Consider the following 14,327-nt stretch of genomic DNA (forward strand, 5'->3'; position numbering starts at 1 on the left):
AAAGACAAATGCATTGTGAAAGCCAGGAGCAGACCTCACTAGTGATTACTTCTAATATTTTGTTCTGATCAGTAGACAACACCTTCATCTCAGCTATGAAAAAGAGAGCGTATATATGAGTCTCCATAGAGAAACATGATCCTTAACATTGGACACTAATCAAGACTCAGAGGTCTTCAATTTACCTTGACCTAGTAGGAAGATTTAAGATAAAAGAGTTAAACAAATAGGGATTTTAAAGCAAGCTTCTCCCTTCACTTTCTGCCCTGTTTCCTAACTCAAAGACTTTTGAAAACAAGTGTTAAACTAAAAGGTAGTTTGTCATAAATTAGTTTGCAAACCAAAAAACTTTCCGGAAAGCTCAGGCCATGTTTTAAGCTAATAATAAAGCCTGTGTCACACAAATGCTGTATTTTAGCTAAGAAAGAACTCCAGTGAACAACTCCTCTAAATGCAAAGGGCTGTTTGTGTTATCCTGCCCCTAGTTGAAATAACTTGAATGTACAGCTGGAAGTGCTGTTGTCAAAATAGCAGATGCACCCTCAATTTAAGTGAAACACCCACCTCATGGAACATTTTCTGCCTTTCTGATTTCTAAAAATGACACTTTGGGCTGGGACAAAACTTGTTAAGTGAAATCCTAAACTTTACCAAGCTGAGAATCCACATATCTGTTAGTTGTTCTCTCCCAACTCACATAGACACAGTAGCCGATAAGTTAATTTTGGATGAGTTGTAAAGCAGCTAAATGTCAAACCAAAGTGATCCAAATCCCATCAAGCTAGTCCCTTCATCACTATATTTTCACAGACTCATGCCATAAGCTATATCCAAAACTTAGCCCAGATAGGATAGACTGCTTTTTGAGAAGCAGAGGAAACAAAGGATTTTTATATCCCAGATCAGCCATCATCTACTCCTTTGTAAGTTCCAGCCTCTTCTTGCATTTCATTTCTGTGGCATCCTTAAAATCATCTCATACTATTATGTAATACTGATATCAGGTTGTTTTATCCAGGAGCTCCATATTATGACCATGATAATGCTGCATATGATGATGCAGAGGGTCTTTTGCTTTTCACAGAGCACAGCGGGAAGAATAGCTGGAAGCAGCATTTTTTTCACGATTTCACATCTTTAGGTTTACCTTTACTGTTACTATCGTGCCTGCATTACTGGGTACCAGAGAAAAAACCATGTAGTAGAGATACAACAGGGAAAAAATCTTTGCATATTTCATTTAATTAAACTTTCCTAATATCCAAATATTGTTTATTTAATATGTACCTGTTGTATTATATTCAAACATCACGGACTTTGTATCAAAGACAAAGCAGAGACCAAAAGCACTTGTAGCAAGCATGGCTGTTTCCCACTGCACTCACATTATTTTCCTACAGTTCTTGCGTACAGAGTTGTCACTAAAAACTCTGGCTATGTTCCCCTGCTTTAGCCATCTACAGTTTAAGCTAGTTGTGCAGATCACCCACACATCCGCAGAGGGTGACACTCCATTTCAGATGATGATTCCCTTCGCTCATCTTAGACACTTCCTGAAGTGGTATAGGACAAAACATCATTTGGAGTGAACCACTCTCCACCGGCAGTGAAGTCAGCTCAGATGCATTACTTCTAGGAAGCCAGAGTTGGAAAATTAGTTCCAACCTCTACATTTGTGGTCCCTGTTTCCAGAATGGTAACCAGGTAGAATGTTTCCTGTAAGTCCCAAGAAGCTGCAGTGTGATGACTCCAGAGAAAATCTAGAGAGTAGATAGATTTCTCATATCTGTCTTTTCCAGATATGGCAAAAGCTAAATTATTTCAATGATCCATGTTAAACTATTTCTGTCACTTTTTTTTGTGCAGGTTTAGTATCTGTTAATCAAAGACTTCAACTTGATTACTGATATCCAGAAACTGAGCCAGAGACCACCTGCTGAAGGCGGTTAATGAGATAAGAAGAAAAATAGTATCCTTCTCTTACACAGTGCCTTTCATATACACGCCTCTAAGTCGTTTAGATTTCTATCATTTCGTAAATATAGAACTGGCATCAGAAAGAGGTTAAACACAGTGAGACACAGGCATAAAAGCCGAAGCTAGGTCTTGCGGGTTTCAGTCCCTCAGCTTTACGACGAGCTTCCTTACTTCTGCAGCAGAGTTTAGCTGCTCTAGATACCTGATAAGGTGCACGTTTCCATCTCCCTGCTTGGATAATTAATCTGTAAATATGTTGAGTGAAATGGCATATATCACTTTTAAACAAAACTCATCCCTGATAACCCACCATTGATTTTCTTTATGAACTTGAACCTTCAGTTTTGACATGTGTCTCAGTTCAGAAGTACCTCACAACACAGGTCTTTTCCTATTTGGAATCACACAGCAGTCAAAAGGAGGTGAAGATTAAGTCTGCCCCTGCTTTGCTTTTTTGTTTGGGAAGTTGTAAAATAGAAACTGTTAAACTAAGAAGGGCTGTGAATTTTCCCTTTCTAGCTGTAAGTTTCAATGCTTGAGTGTGACCATCACTTATTGTAGGCTGTATAGAAAATTACAGATAACTGTTATCAACTGTTATTCTGCTGGATTAGACAGTACAATTTCCATAACTGAAATAAAACAGGACATGTAATTAATTTCTTTATCCCACTGGTGGCAGAGAAGTTCCCTCTGATAAATTAGCAGGCCATCCTTATTTTGTGGGAGCTCAATGGCATGTCTAAAGCAAGTACCAGGAACAGTCAGAAGACATCCATAACACTGGATTTTCTAGAACTTTTGACTTTGTCACTGCAAAACAAGTACTATTTGCTAACTTGTTACAAAGAATGACACGGCAAGTTTACTAAATACAACCTAGGACAAAAAAAAGAGAAACATGTGCCCTTATTTACCATTCCCATCTCTTTCATCCCCACAAATACATTCTAGTTACCCACAATCCTCAGTTTTAGCAGAGCAAAAAGAAAGAGCATTATTCTTCATGAGAAACTTTTGCATGTATCCTCCATTTACCGTACAAGGCCCTCAGTGAGAATGGCAATTACCAGAGCTGCTTCCGGACTGCTTGTCCTTTCAGAGTTTCCACGTTGAAATTGTTTGTCTTTGCTGGCATGATGAAGAACACAACAACTGTAACATCAGTCTTATGGACCTACATGGACACAAGATGGAGAGGGGAAAAAAATGTCACTACAAGGTTATCACAGCCAACTTTAACACTAACAATTAAGTCACAGGAAAAGCCAATGCACCTTGATTGGTTGTCCAGGAAGGCTCTGATCTTATATCTCTCCCTTTAGCTATGAGGTTTTTGTCAAGTCAGAGATATAGCTGAGGGTACATACAGATAAACTGATGTCACCCAATTCCAAATTGGGCAACAGAGATGTTCCTGACTTCTCATGGTTTAGAGGCCATGGCTTAGGGTGTAAACATAAACTGCAAAAAATAAAAATCCTACACACACTTTTTCACCTGACGCAAACTATGTTGGCTCAAAGGAGTGTGCAATTTGTCTACTTGTTGAGGTATGCCCAGGCATGGGGTGAGGGATTCCGTACAGCAGCAAGCAGAACTACTTTCTACAGCAATAGTGCCCCAGATGTACGGGCAGAAAAGCTGCAAGCAACTTCTTGCTCATCTCTCACATTCATCTACTGCAAAGGCAAAAGCATTTGCTGTAAAATCTGACCCTTTACTTATAGATGGTTTCACTTGCTGGTTTCTCCTGTGCACTAACAAGGTTCAGAATAACAGGTCCCTGAGGGATTCCTTGTGTGGAGCAGAATGAGGTTGTACTCCTGTCAGCAATTATTTAAAGAAAAGCTAAGGGTGAACAATGTTCAGAGCTGTAAAATCTAAATTATTTTGAATTGCTTCCATTCTAAACTTCAGATACACAAACATGCTATTAGCATGAATTCCCTTAGATTGAGGTACAGGGAAATGTATAGTATAAAATAACCTATGGGAGTCATTTACCATTTAAAAATTCTTCCCTTCCTTCTCTTCGAGGCAGGTTCAAAGTCCATCATGCTACGATCTCAGTGTGTATTAACAATCTATCCCAACATTCATATTTTATTTCCAAAATGTTAGTACCATTTTCAAGTAGTGAAGGAAGAAAGACTCTATAAAATAAAATAATTCCATCCAATCTTATGTATTTTTTAGTTTCAGGTACATCACTGGGACTTGTTTAAGAAACACCATCATTCCTAGATTCACAAGTAGTACAGATATTCTGCTGTTCCCAATGGAATTACCTCTTGAAATAATTACAGAGCAACTGCTCTTTGAAGAACTAATCAGGTGCTGGCTTGTATGTCGGAACAGTAACGCAGTAAATTCAGGCTCAGTTTATGGGAGAAGCGAGTCCCAGTATGCTGTTCTAGAGAGCTTTAGAAAACAAGGCTGTTTCCTTTGACTTTCCATCAGCCTAGCTTGTCTTTGATGTCCTATAAATCATTAGATACAACATGGGATTGCTGCAATCATTGCTCAAGCAATTCTTTCCCTCTTATCACATAAGACCTTCCACATTATCAGCATTTATAGTTAATAGCTATCTAAATGACATTAACAAGTAGCTGATGTTGCACAGCATTGTCAAACAAGAAAAGTCAGTTGTTTAGCAAAGTTGTGGAGGAAATACTTAAGCTACGTGAGGTGACCTGTTGTGTGAGTGAATGGATTAAGTATTTCCAGAAAGTCCACAGACTCTAATGGTGTTTTATTAGAAGGTGGCAGTAGAACACGTGTACTTACGGCTTTGAAAATTAGTATTTGTTTCAGCCCTGCTGACAATATAGTATCAAGATTTTAATCCAGATTTTCCATATCATGTAAAGGACAGAGTACAAAAGAGAGAGTCTGGGACAACAGCCTATTGATTCTTGCTAGATTACTGAAAACTGATTCGCTTTTTTTTTTTTTTAATTTTAAATTTGTCAGTCTTAGGGACACATCTGGAACAATGTCAATGACCTCACTTGTAGGTGGTAAGTGCACTGGTATTATCTTCATTAAAGTACTCCATAAAGGCATTTAGAAACATTGCACTCATTTTTTACGTGAGGAAACAGAAGCATGGAGGAGTGAGTGGCTGCCCCGTGCTCAGTCATCAGGCCACTGCCCCAATGTGAATTTTAATGCAAGGTTTCTATCCAATTTGATAACAGTACTCAAAAATTTAAAAGCTCATCGTCAGGTCCTAACAAATTAAGCAATTTGCTTAAAATAATTTTTTTAATTGTATCATTAAAGGATTATTTTTATTTGCCTTCTAATATGTAAGCCTTCAGGGTAAATTCTTGAATCAAATTTTCAGTATTTGTATCTAAAACCAAGGGAGATAACTGTGGATTAACTTCTTGAACTACGTAATCAACTATTTTTAGACAACCTGAGATCGTTATATACTCTGATGATTGAGAGGCAGAGCTTTATGAAAACTGTGACTATCACATAATTGTTTTCCTATACATCAGAGTATAGTACGGAAATTCTTGCAGGTGTCTTCCATAGTACATTAAGCTTGAGCATAAGCTCTGAGTTATCTAGATGTGCAGAAGCTTTCTTACCCTCAGCAAAAAGTTTAATCTTGATAAGGCTTCTAGAAACATATCAGCTCCTTTGTTGGAAAACTCGTATCTCCCAGCAATGAAGAAAAATAAGGTATTGTCAAGATTGAAGTCAAGGTGGCTGAAACCAAGCAAACAAACAGACAAGCAGGAAGTATTTCTCAAGATATAATCAAACAAAACACACAACAGCTTTCTATTCTGGAAGAATATATTATCCCAAGAAAATAATGAAAGTGAGGCTTTTCTGCTGTTCTTTAAATTAAGATTATTATCTTAATCTGATAAACTGCATCTTGAGTAAACAATGAAAAAATCAAGACCTTCTGCCTGATCTCACAACCTGTTAAGCAGGGTTAGAATTGGTGTCTAAAATTCCTTCAGCTTCTGACTGATAAATGCCAGACAGATATTTGAATAAGTTGGTAACATTTCACCTCCTCTATGAAGTATCTGTTAGTCTTCCTGCTCTGGTTCTTAGCTTTAAAGAGTGTTGGACAATCATTGCTAGTTTTTGAAAAGTAAAAGCATACCCATAGAAATGACCTCGAATGAATTCTTGGATCCTAGCCTTGTACATGGAATGCAAATTCTGAAACTCATGCATTGCTGAAAATTTCTTAATGTTCAAGCCATTTGGGGTGACAACATCTGGAAAAGCAGAGAAAAGGCAGAGGTAGACATCTTCAGAGTCAGAGAAATCTTTAAGGAAAGAACGATGTGTCTTTCAGTTGTCAGTATGTGAACAGGTTATGTACTTTTACAACTCATGGATAGGAACAACACTGTCTAACACAATGGTCTCCACCAGCTTACTCCACCAAGCTGCTGCATGTGGCACTCTACTGGCTACAGCACTGAAGTGGCTTTGTGCCATTTTGACCTGTACTCAACATCAGCATAGACCCTGCTGAGTAGTGAGGTCTCCCCACGCCCTTTTGTCCTGTCAAGACTGAAGTAATGTCTCCATTTAGCCATAAGTTTTTTGTGCAATATGCCCTTTATCCCTTTATTCTTGATATCACTGTCGCCTGCTTTATCACTATAGATTGAAAGCTCTTGAAAGCAGCAACTCTGCTGTACTATGCACTTGTTTACTGCATGGCACAAGAGGGGTCTGTTCTGTCCAGACTTCTGAGGATTTACCAGGAAAGGAAGAATATAAGAAACCTTTTGAAAAAGACCACCTTTCCGAAATCTACTGGATTTCTCCTAAAAATAGTGACAGAACAGCATGCTTTACACTTTTATGGTTGCTCTCCTCCAACATTCCAGAGCATCTTACAATTAAAACGTGTTCATTTCCATTATCTTCTGTAGTAGCATTACAGGATACACACAGAGCTATAGGATAGACATGGCTTGTTCCAACCAACCCTGAAATTCAGTCACTCTTCACCTTTCTGGTAGAGCACAGCAGCTATTAACGGCTTGCCCTAAATCTAGTTGAAATAAATGGAAAGAATGCCATTTTTTTTTCTTTGAGTTGGCTTATGAAAGCCATGTATGGAAATGAAAAGAGAGGCCAGTTTCTCAGCAGATGTATTTCATAGTAATACAATTGACATCAATAGATCTGTATTAATTTATGATATCAGAAATTCTTCAAATATAAAGAATCTTCAAAGAAGCAAGAAGTACTAACTATTAGAGGATGCACTGGTGCCAATTTCATGCTTGTTCTCCTGACAAGTGTTATCAGGTGTCTAGTAACCACAGCCATTAACTGTAGTAATTTTAAAAGTTCTATGCATGATCCCAAGGACCTTCCATAAGATACCATTCCCTTCCACAAGTGGTTCATGCAAACAAAATAGCATCTTCTTTGATCTCAGTGCACATGGTTAACTCCTTCCATACATCAGGGTTACTGATGGGAGTACAATCTCTTGCTTGCCACCAACACAGGACTAGAACATTACTTCTGTCGTGGTCTTTCAGTCAAGGATGCCTGACGTTCAGGGTTTCCCGTCCCTTCCCCTAAAAGTAGAGGTTTGCATGTCTAGCATTAAGCATCTGACCTGATACGAAATGGTCTCTCATTTCTGGAGAGACTTATGAAGACATCTTTAAAACATCTATGGCTCCTTTGGTTGATTATGTATCAAGATGATCTTAAAAAAAGTACAACCAGTAGTCCAAACGCTGCCCAGTATACTCGCCTGACATTTTTCACACAAATGTCGTGGCCATTTTTAATGACTTCCTTGAAATACATTTACAGTCTACTCCAGCAGTATATGTATTTCCCTGCCAGGTGAGTGATCTCTGACTAAAGTGTTTTGAGACTCTCTAGGTTAAACAGCAGTAGATAAAAAAATAACCTTTATTAGTAGCCATGAAATACCAAAAATCTTGATGGATCTGTCTTGAAATACTACATTTGAAACTAAAGAGCAGCTTTTACCAGGAAATCTTTACTTGTTAAGTACTTAGGGTTTGGTTCTCAGTGACAAGAAAGGAGAGTCTTGGTGGACCTGACAAGAAAACTTGTATTCTTATTTTCTGCTGCCCAGCACTAGGAGCTGCTCTGAGCAAAGACCTATGTGGCCTCATATAAGTGGGGGGTCGACAGAGCAGAAACACCCTCCATTTCTCTTTGTCTTTACCAACAGTGTATCTTCTCCTTCCTCTGACCTACTTCTTGTTCAGCATGGAAGAACTGGCTCATGCAGGACACAGTTTTGAGACTGCAACCATTTCGATCTCTTCCCAACAAAGTAAGAATTTCTTGACTGGGTATTTCTGGCCAATTTCCATCCACTCTCTCGCATGTATGTATCAGGGAGTTTTGAACACTCTCTCTCATCATCATCAGCCTGTATATAACTTAATCTCACATTCTTTGATTCAACTGCAGCTTCCTTTACCTTTTCATCAGGATTGGCCTCAAACCATCTTTTATTTAAGCCTTTGAGATACAGAAGAGACATGGTGGCCCAAAGCACCCAGTTCACTACTTCTGCTCAACATACAATAATATTTCGAATACATATGAAGCAATATGCCCTTGCCCTAGGGAAGAAGTGATGAAAGAACATTTTGTTCCTATTCTAAGTGGTTTGGGGTTTTTTATTGTTTAATTAATTAATTATTTTTTTTAAAAAATTGTCCCAAGTAGGTCAAATCAGAATTATTTGACTTCTATATTTATTTAGAAGGCATTGATTTAAATAATAACAGCACAGTATGATGTTTTCTGTTAATAAGTCACTAAAATTCAGGGTTGACTCATACTTTTTCAGAGTTTGCTTCTATGATTTTGATAAAACATATACAGATATGAAGTCTAGATCTAGATCTAGATCTTAACTGATACCTAAGTCTCTTGGAATCTCGATTCAAAGTCTTCTCTACTGCTAATGAGAAATATGTTTCATGCCTGAATGAAAATACTAGAAATCCCATAACATCAGTTTTCGAATCACGGGAATATAACTTGGATCACTGACAGAATCTTGCACGATACGGCAAAGAAAACATGTTCAATACTAAAAACTCAAGCTTTTGACAAATACGGTTTGATAAATTATTGATCAAATAACAAGAGCAGCAAGTGAAATCAGCATAATGCGAGCAGTCATTCTGCCAGGTTTAGCCTGGCAAACCGGCCTTTGTCCTGGTGCGGAAGCTGTCTCTGTGATCATGTCTGCTGAATTGCAAAGGGGCTTTTCCAAGTGATGAGAGTTATAATTTAAATTAGAATCCAAGTTTAATGATAATGAGATGTAGCAGAGACTGCTTTACTTACCACATTTCCTCTGTTATTTTCAGTTGACAACTCTGTTATGAAGTTACTTCTCAATAAATTCAAATGCAAATAGAAGTTAATTGTGCCAATTCTGCATCTCCCTTTTACAAGTTTATTTTTAAAGCGGATCGAGAAGTGTACACATTCTTTCAATATTTACGTTCCTTTGCCGAATTCAAGCTTAATGATCTATTGAAGAACTGCTGACCTTTCTGAACAGCCAATGTCTACATTGATTTTGCAACTTGAGAGAGAACAAATAGTATGAGAATAGACTCCTACACAGTTTATTTGTGGCCTAAGATTCAAAGAAACTACTAAATTACTTATTCCCATCAGAACATATCTTCCACTTATAGCTTGTCTCCTAAGATTTGGGGTACCAATTCCTATTGAATTTCTTTTTAGCTCTGTCAACATAAAGCATGACATGTGTCAACATTTTTTTACCCAAACATTAAATATATTTACTTGATTTCATCAGTGTTGCAAGAATGATCAAAATAAGCTCAGGCCTGTGAATCAATGTGCATGGAGTTCTCTTCTTCAACTGACGTTCTATCTATGAGCAGTCTGCAGATTTTCTCTCCCAAATGAAACTGGATTCAGACTCATTTCAGTCTCCTAAAATCCCAAAACATAAACTATGATTTTTTAAGAGTAGCTGTTGTGGGGAGAAGCCTTGTGCCAATTCAAAACAGCTGTAAAAGTCTGATTTTCAGAGGTCAAGTGCTCTGCATCTGGTAAAAAACAAGACCTTTCAGGAGACCCCAGATTAGATGACTAAACACTTAAATCAGTTTTAAGACATGACTGTCATGATTAAAATAAAAATGAAAAGTCTTTTAAGTTCATCACACAATTGACAGTCAGGAATGAAGCAAAGGATCCAATGGACAACTCTTTTAACCTCATGCATGAACCACGATGTGCCTTGAAGCACTGAAGTTTACAGGGATAATGATCCTAAACTACGATTAGCACTGCAATTCAACTCAAAAAAATCCACAAAGAATAAGCAAACCAAAACAATCTAAAGTTATTTGAGCATCATTATACTTAAAATAACTAAGATGTGAATGCACTTGCTAAATAGTCTCAAAATTGTTGCACAGTTTTTCCCCCATGATGCTTACCTGCAGATGGAGTACTGAGGTTTGTCCTTATAAAGCACTGCTTTGATTTAAAGAGAACTTTAATAACACATCAAGCTGAGATCATGACCTTATTCAAACTCCATGCATGGAACACAACAAGGTTTGTTGGTAAGTTCCATATTTTATGAGACTGATACAAAGGGGAAAATCAGACAAACTGTTGGGCATATATCTCGGCCATTTTTTCAAACTCTACTGGTTGGTCTAACAGAAAATATTGTATCTATCTATGAAACTTATCATGATTAGGTCCTAAGATCATGATGACGACAACCACACTGCAATTCCTGGCTATGAGAGATACCGGGAAATGAACTGTATTGATTTACAGTTTGTTTTTTGCCTTCTCGTCTCTTTCAATATTGAGTAAAAAAAACCCAATGTTAGTACTGGAAAGCAAAACTCATCTAACATTCTGTTTTGCATATGAAACTTTTTGCTATGTTTCTAAAAGAATATATTATTCATCTCTAGCAACGCAACAAATCTCACACTGTAAAACCTGGTGAAATGTATTACAAAGGTTCCAGCTTCTGCTTTTATCAGTTGACCTGGATACATTACCATCACTGGAAACACTGCTATCGACAAAACTCCTGAAGCTGAGCCATCCTGGCAAAGAATGGCTAACATCCATGGAGTTAAACTAATGCTCTCCTGAAATGGTACTGAAAGCAGTTATTAAATAGTGCTGAACTTGATTTCTTCTGGATTACATATGCTACTAGAATGTGTTTCAAGTGACATTATCTGCACTTTTCTTTTGAAAATTGGTTATTCTCTGCAGTGTAGCCAGACATACCTATGCATGTATGCTTGCTCTTCATGTTTGTGTACCTGTCTCTATTATTTTCTTTCAGTCTGAGGGAATGTAGGTACTCAGAGGAAATATAATAAGGAAACAATTCGGGTCTTACCAGGACTTCTTTTCAGCATATGTTCCGCTTCTATAGCTGTTATCTGTGAGACTGTGGTGAACACATGGGCACAATGTACAGATGCCCGTTCCATACAGTACCGATGGTAAATCTGTCTCTCTCCTGCCTCCTTGTCAATGTCAAACTGTTAAATAATAAAACAAACAAAAAAGACACCTGTGTGATATGCTCATAAGAGTTATTAAGAAGGTCTCTCGTGTAGCTTGATTTCCCCAGGGAATAAGAATCGTGTGATTATGCTGTTAGTTTGTCTTTATGTTTTTTGGACCATTTTATCAACTTCAAAGAGTTTGAAGGAGCAAGAGAGGTCTCAGTTCCTGCATGTTCATCAAAAACTGGCAGCTCTGCAATGGAAGGAGATCTAGATTAATGATCCCATGAAAGGTAAGGATCTGTGCCCTTTGGCCTGCTGGCTGGAAATATGTTATGCTGCCCTTGCTCGAGCTTGTTGGAAAACCTGGGAGAGTAGGGAGGTTGTTGGTAACTGAAGGTATAGTGGAGAGAACTAAAAAGGAATGGGGATGAGGAGAGAACCTGGGGACTGTGTAGAATTGTAAGAATCACGGGTAGGAAAGAGAAAAATGGAGTTGTGGTGGAGAGGTAGGATGTTAGGACTCAGTCACAAATCCTGAGGGAACAATGAAAATAGAAAATGAGATATTTTCTGATACTCAGAGATGTTCTTCCTCCAACTCTATCACGGTTACTTGGTGCTCATTTTACTTCAATTTGAACTCCATTAATTTCTATAGGCAGATGTAAGTTAAACTGCTAGATAAGACCATCCCAAATACCAAAGTATTTCTAAATCACCTTCAAACCTTTCAGCTACCCTTAAACTGAGCTTATGTTATCCTGATAGGAAGAAAATGTACAATACCTATTGAGCCCATGCTTAACGGCTCGAATGTTCACTAATGATGTCCACTGCAAAGTCACTACAATGCAGTCTAAAAAAGAATAATGCTAATAGGGTGTCAATGATTACAATTAAATTACAATCCTCTTAGTCTCACATGACGTTTCACTTCTGGGAACAGAAGTGCTGACCTCCTAAGGTCAACAGCATGGGCACCCAATAGACTGTAGAGTTACATGGAGAGGGACAATGACTCTCAATGAGCTCTGTCATTGTCACCGCCTAATGGAAGGAGCACAGCCTGATTTTGATTGCATTTGACTCTCTAACTTCATTGACCATAATAGATTTAACCATTATTATGGGCTGGGCAGACAGCACTTTCTATACTTAGGACTATCTGACCTTACCCACAGCTAGTGGCTTTTAGTACTTTTGAACTCAGCTAGAAGTAAAGCTATTTAGAATGTGACTTTTCAAGTTGAGTACATGCTTAAGGTTGGCATAGAACATATTTTAAGAAATCTCAGCAAATGTGAACCATTTCAGGGAACAAGATTTAAGCAAATAATTTTTTTATTTTTACTTAGATAGGTATGGATATAGATGTAGATACAGATATCTTACAACTATTTTGCTAAGAAACTTCAGTGCTTTTATCCACTGAGTGCTCTAATTTTGCAGTGGTGCTACACTGCTGGTGGGAAAGTGACTTCCACAATATTAGTTGAAAACGCCACATTAACATGACCAAAAAAGGAGTGCCGAAAAATTTCAGCTGAAAAGTTCTAGAGAAACTAGATGCTTTCTTTTGATATCGATGATCCTGTACACCGAGTTTCTAATCTTGCCAAAAAGATTTTTTAGAAAAGCTAGGAAATATGCTTTACCACATATTATGCTGTATGTTATGATACCATTTTTCAGTTGTATCATCAGATATCGTATTTTCCACATTCCCCATGAGAATTTTGGTGCATGAAACACAACCATGTCACAAAAGATCTTTTCTCCAGAACATGCATCTCATTTGTCACAGAAGTTAGTGGCAGAAAATGCACAGGGCAGGAGGGTAGAGGAAGGGAAAAATAAAGGTGAATTAATTTGATTCCTTAGACTGGCACAGAGCTCTAGCATGATGCTTTGCTTACCCTAAACCAAATCTTTCACATGCAGTTCTTAACTGTGTGTTCCTCCTTTTCTGGGAGACTCCCTTGATATCTTTGAGTCTGATCTGTTGAAGTGTTGAGCATTCACACCTGTGTCTGAAATCCACTGGAGCTATGCTCTGTGGTTGTAAAGCACTTCATACTGCCAAGTCCAATAAAAGCTTTCCTAAGAAAATGTCAATTATATACCTACCTCCCCTCATACAGGTATAGTAAACTGATTAATTATTGTTTCTGAAGCATTCAGATACCACTGATGAATGCTGCAAGACAGCTTTTAAGAAAATCAGAGATGTTCTTCCGAGCAGAAATCTTAACTACACACCATAAATAAAGTAGGACGCTGCATATTGAACAAAGACAAAATCAAAAATCATTACGATTGTTCAATCATTCCGTGTACCAAAGATACAAAATGGGACAGTTCTTTAGCATGCTGGGCAAACACGCAAATGGGATGGGGTATCACTGCACAGTTGAAACTATGTGAGTTTTTTCAAATACATCTGACCTCGCATTAAAAATAATTTTAAAATTGCTAGCAAACAAATAGGTGGCCAAACCAAGAATGGGTTCTTTACAAAATGTAGTTAAAAACTAAATGTGGGGCATGTTCACTAATTGTAGATAAACACTCCCTCCAACACTCCTGGAAGAAAGATTCATAAAAGAATTGTTCAAAGCACTATGGCTTATTTCTTGCTAGTTGTTATTTCATTGATTGCATGAAAGCATTTAACACATTTAACACATATTGATGTTTATTTCTTCATTGCTATTCATTTTTTTTTCTCCTGGAAATAGGAAATATTTTATTTTATGCATGCTTGCATGATTTTTGGCAAGTTTTCTCTAAGGTACACAATTA

The 14,327-nt window shown here is 37.6% G+C and overlaps 1 protein-coding gene across 1 annotated transcript in view; it reads right to left on the bottom strand.

Moving 5' to 3' along the window:
• Positions 1 to 14,327, bottom strand: part of GYS2 (glycogen synthase 2) — a 47,163-nt gene that overhangs the window by 10,961 nt on the left and 21,875 nt on the right. The window contains exons 5-8 of the mRNA XM_009990865.2: positions 11,411 to 11,555; positions 6,119 to 6,236; positions 5,586 to 5,706; positions 3,048 to 3,154 (exon numbers count right to left, since the gene is read on the bottom strand). Of these exons, the coding sequence (XP_009989167.1) occupies positions 3,048 to 3,154; positions 5,586 to 5,706; positions 6,119 to 6,236; positions 11,411 to 11,555 (491 nt within the window). The remainder of the gene's footprint in view (positions 1 to 3,047; positions 3,155 to 5,585; positions 5,707 to 6,118; positions 6,237 to 11,410; positions 11,556 to 14,327) is intronic.

The sequence above is a fragment of the Tauraco erythrolophus genome, chromosome 4 (assembly GCF_009769465.1).
Source record: "Tauraco erythrolophus isolate bTauEry1 chromosome 4, bTauEry1.pri, whole genome shotgun sequence".
NCBI lineage: Eukaryota > Metazoa > Chordata > Aves > Musophagiformes > Musophagidae > Tauraco > Tauraco erythrolophus.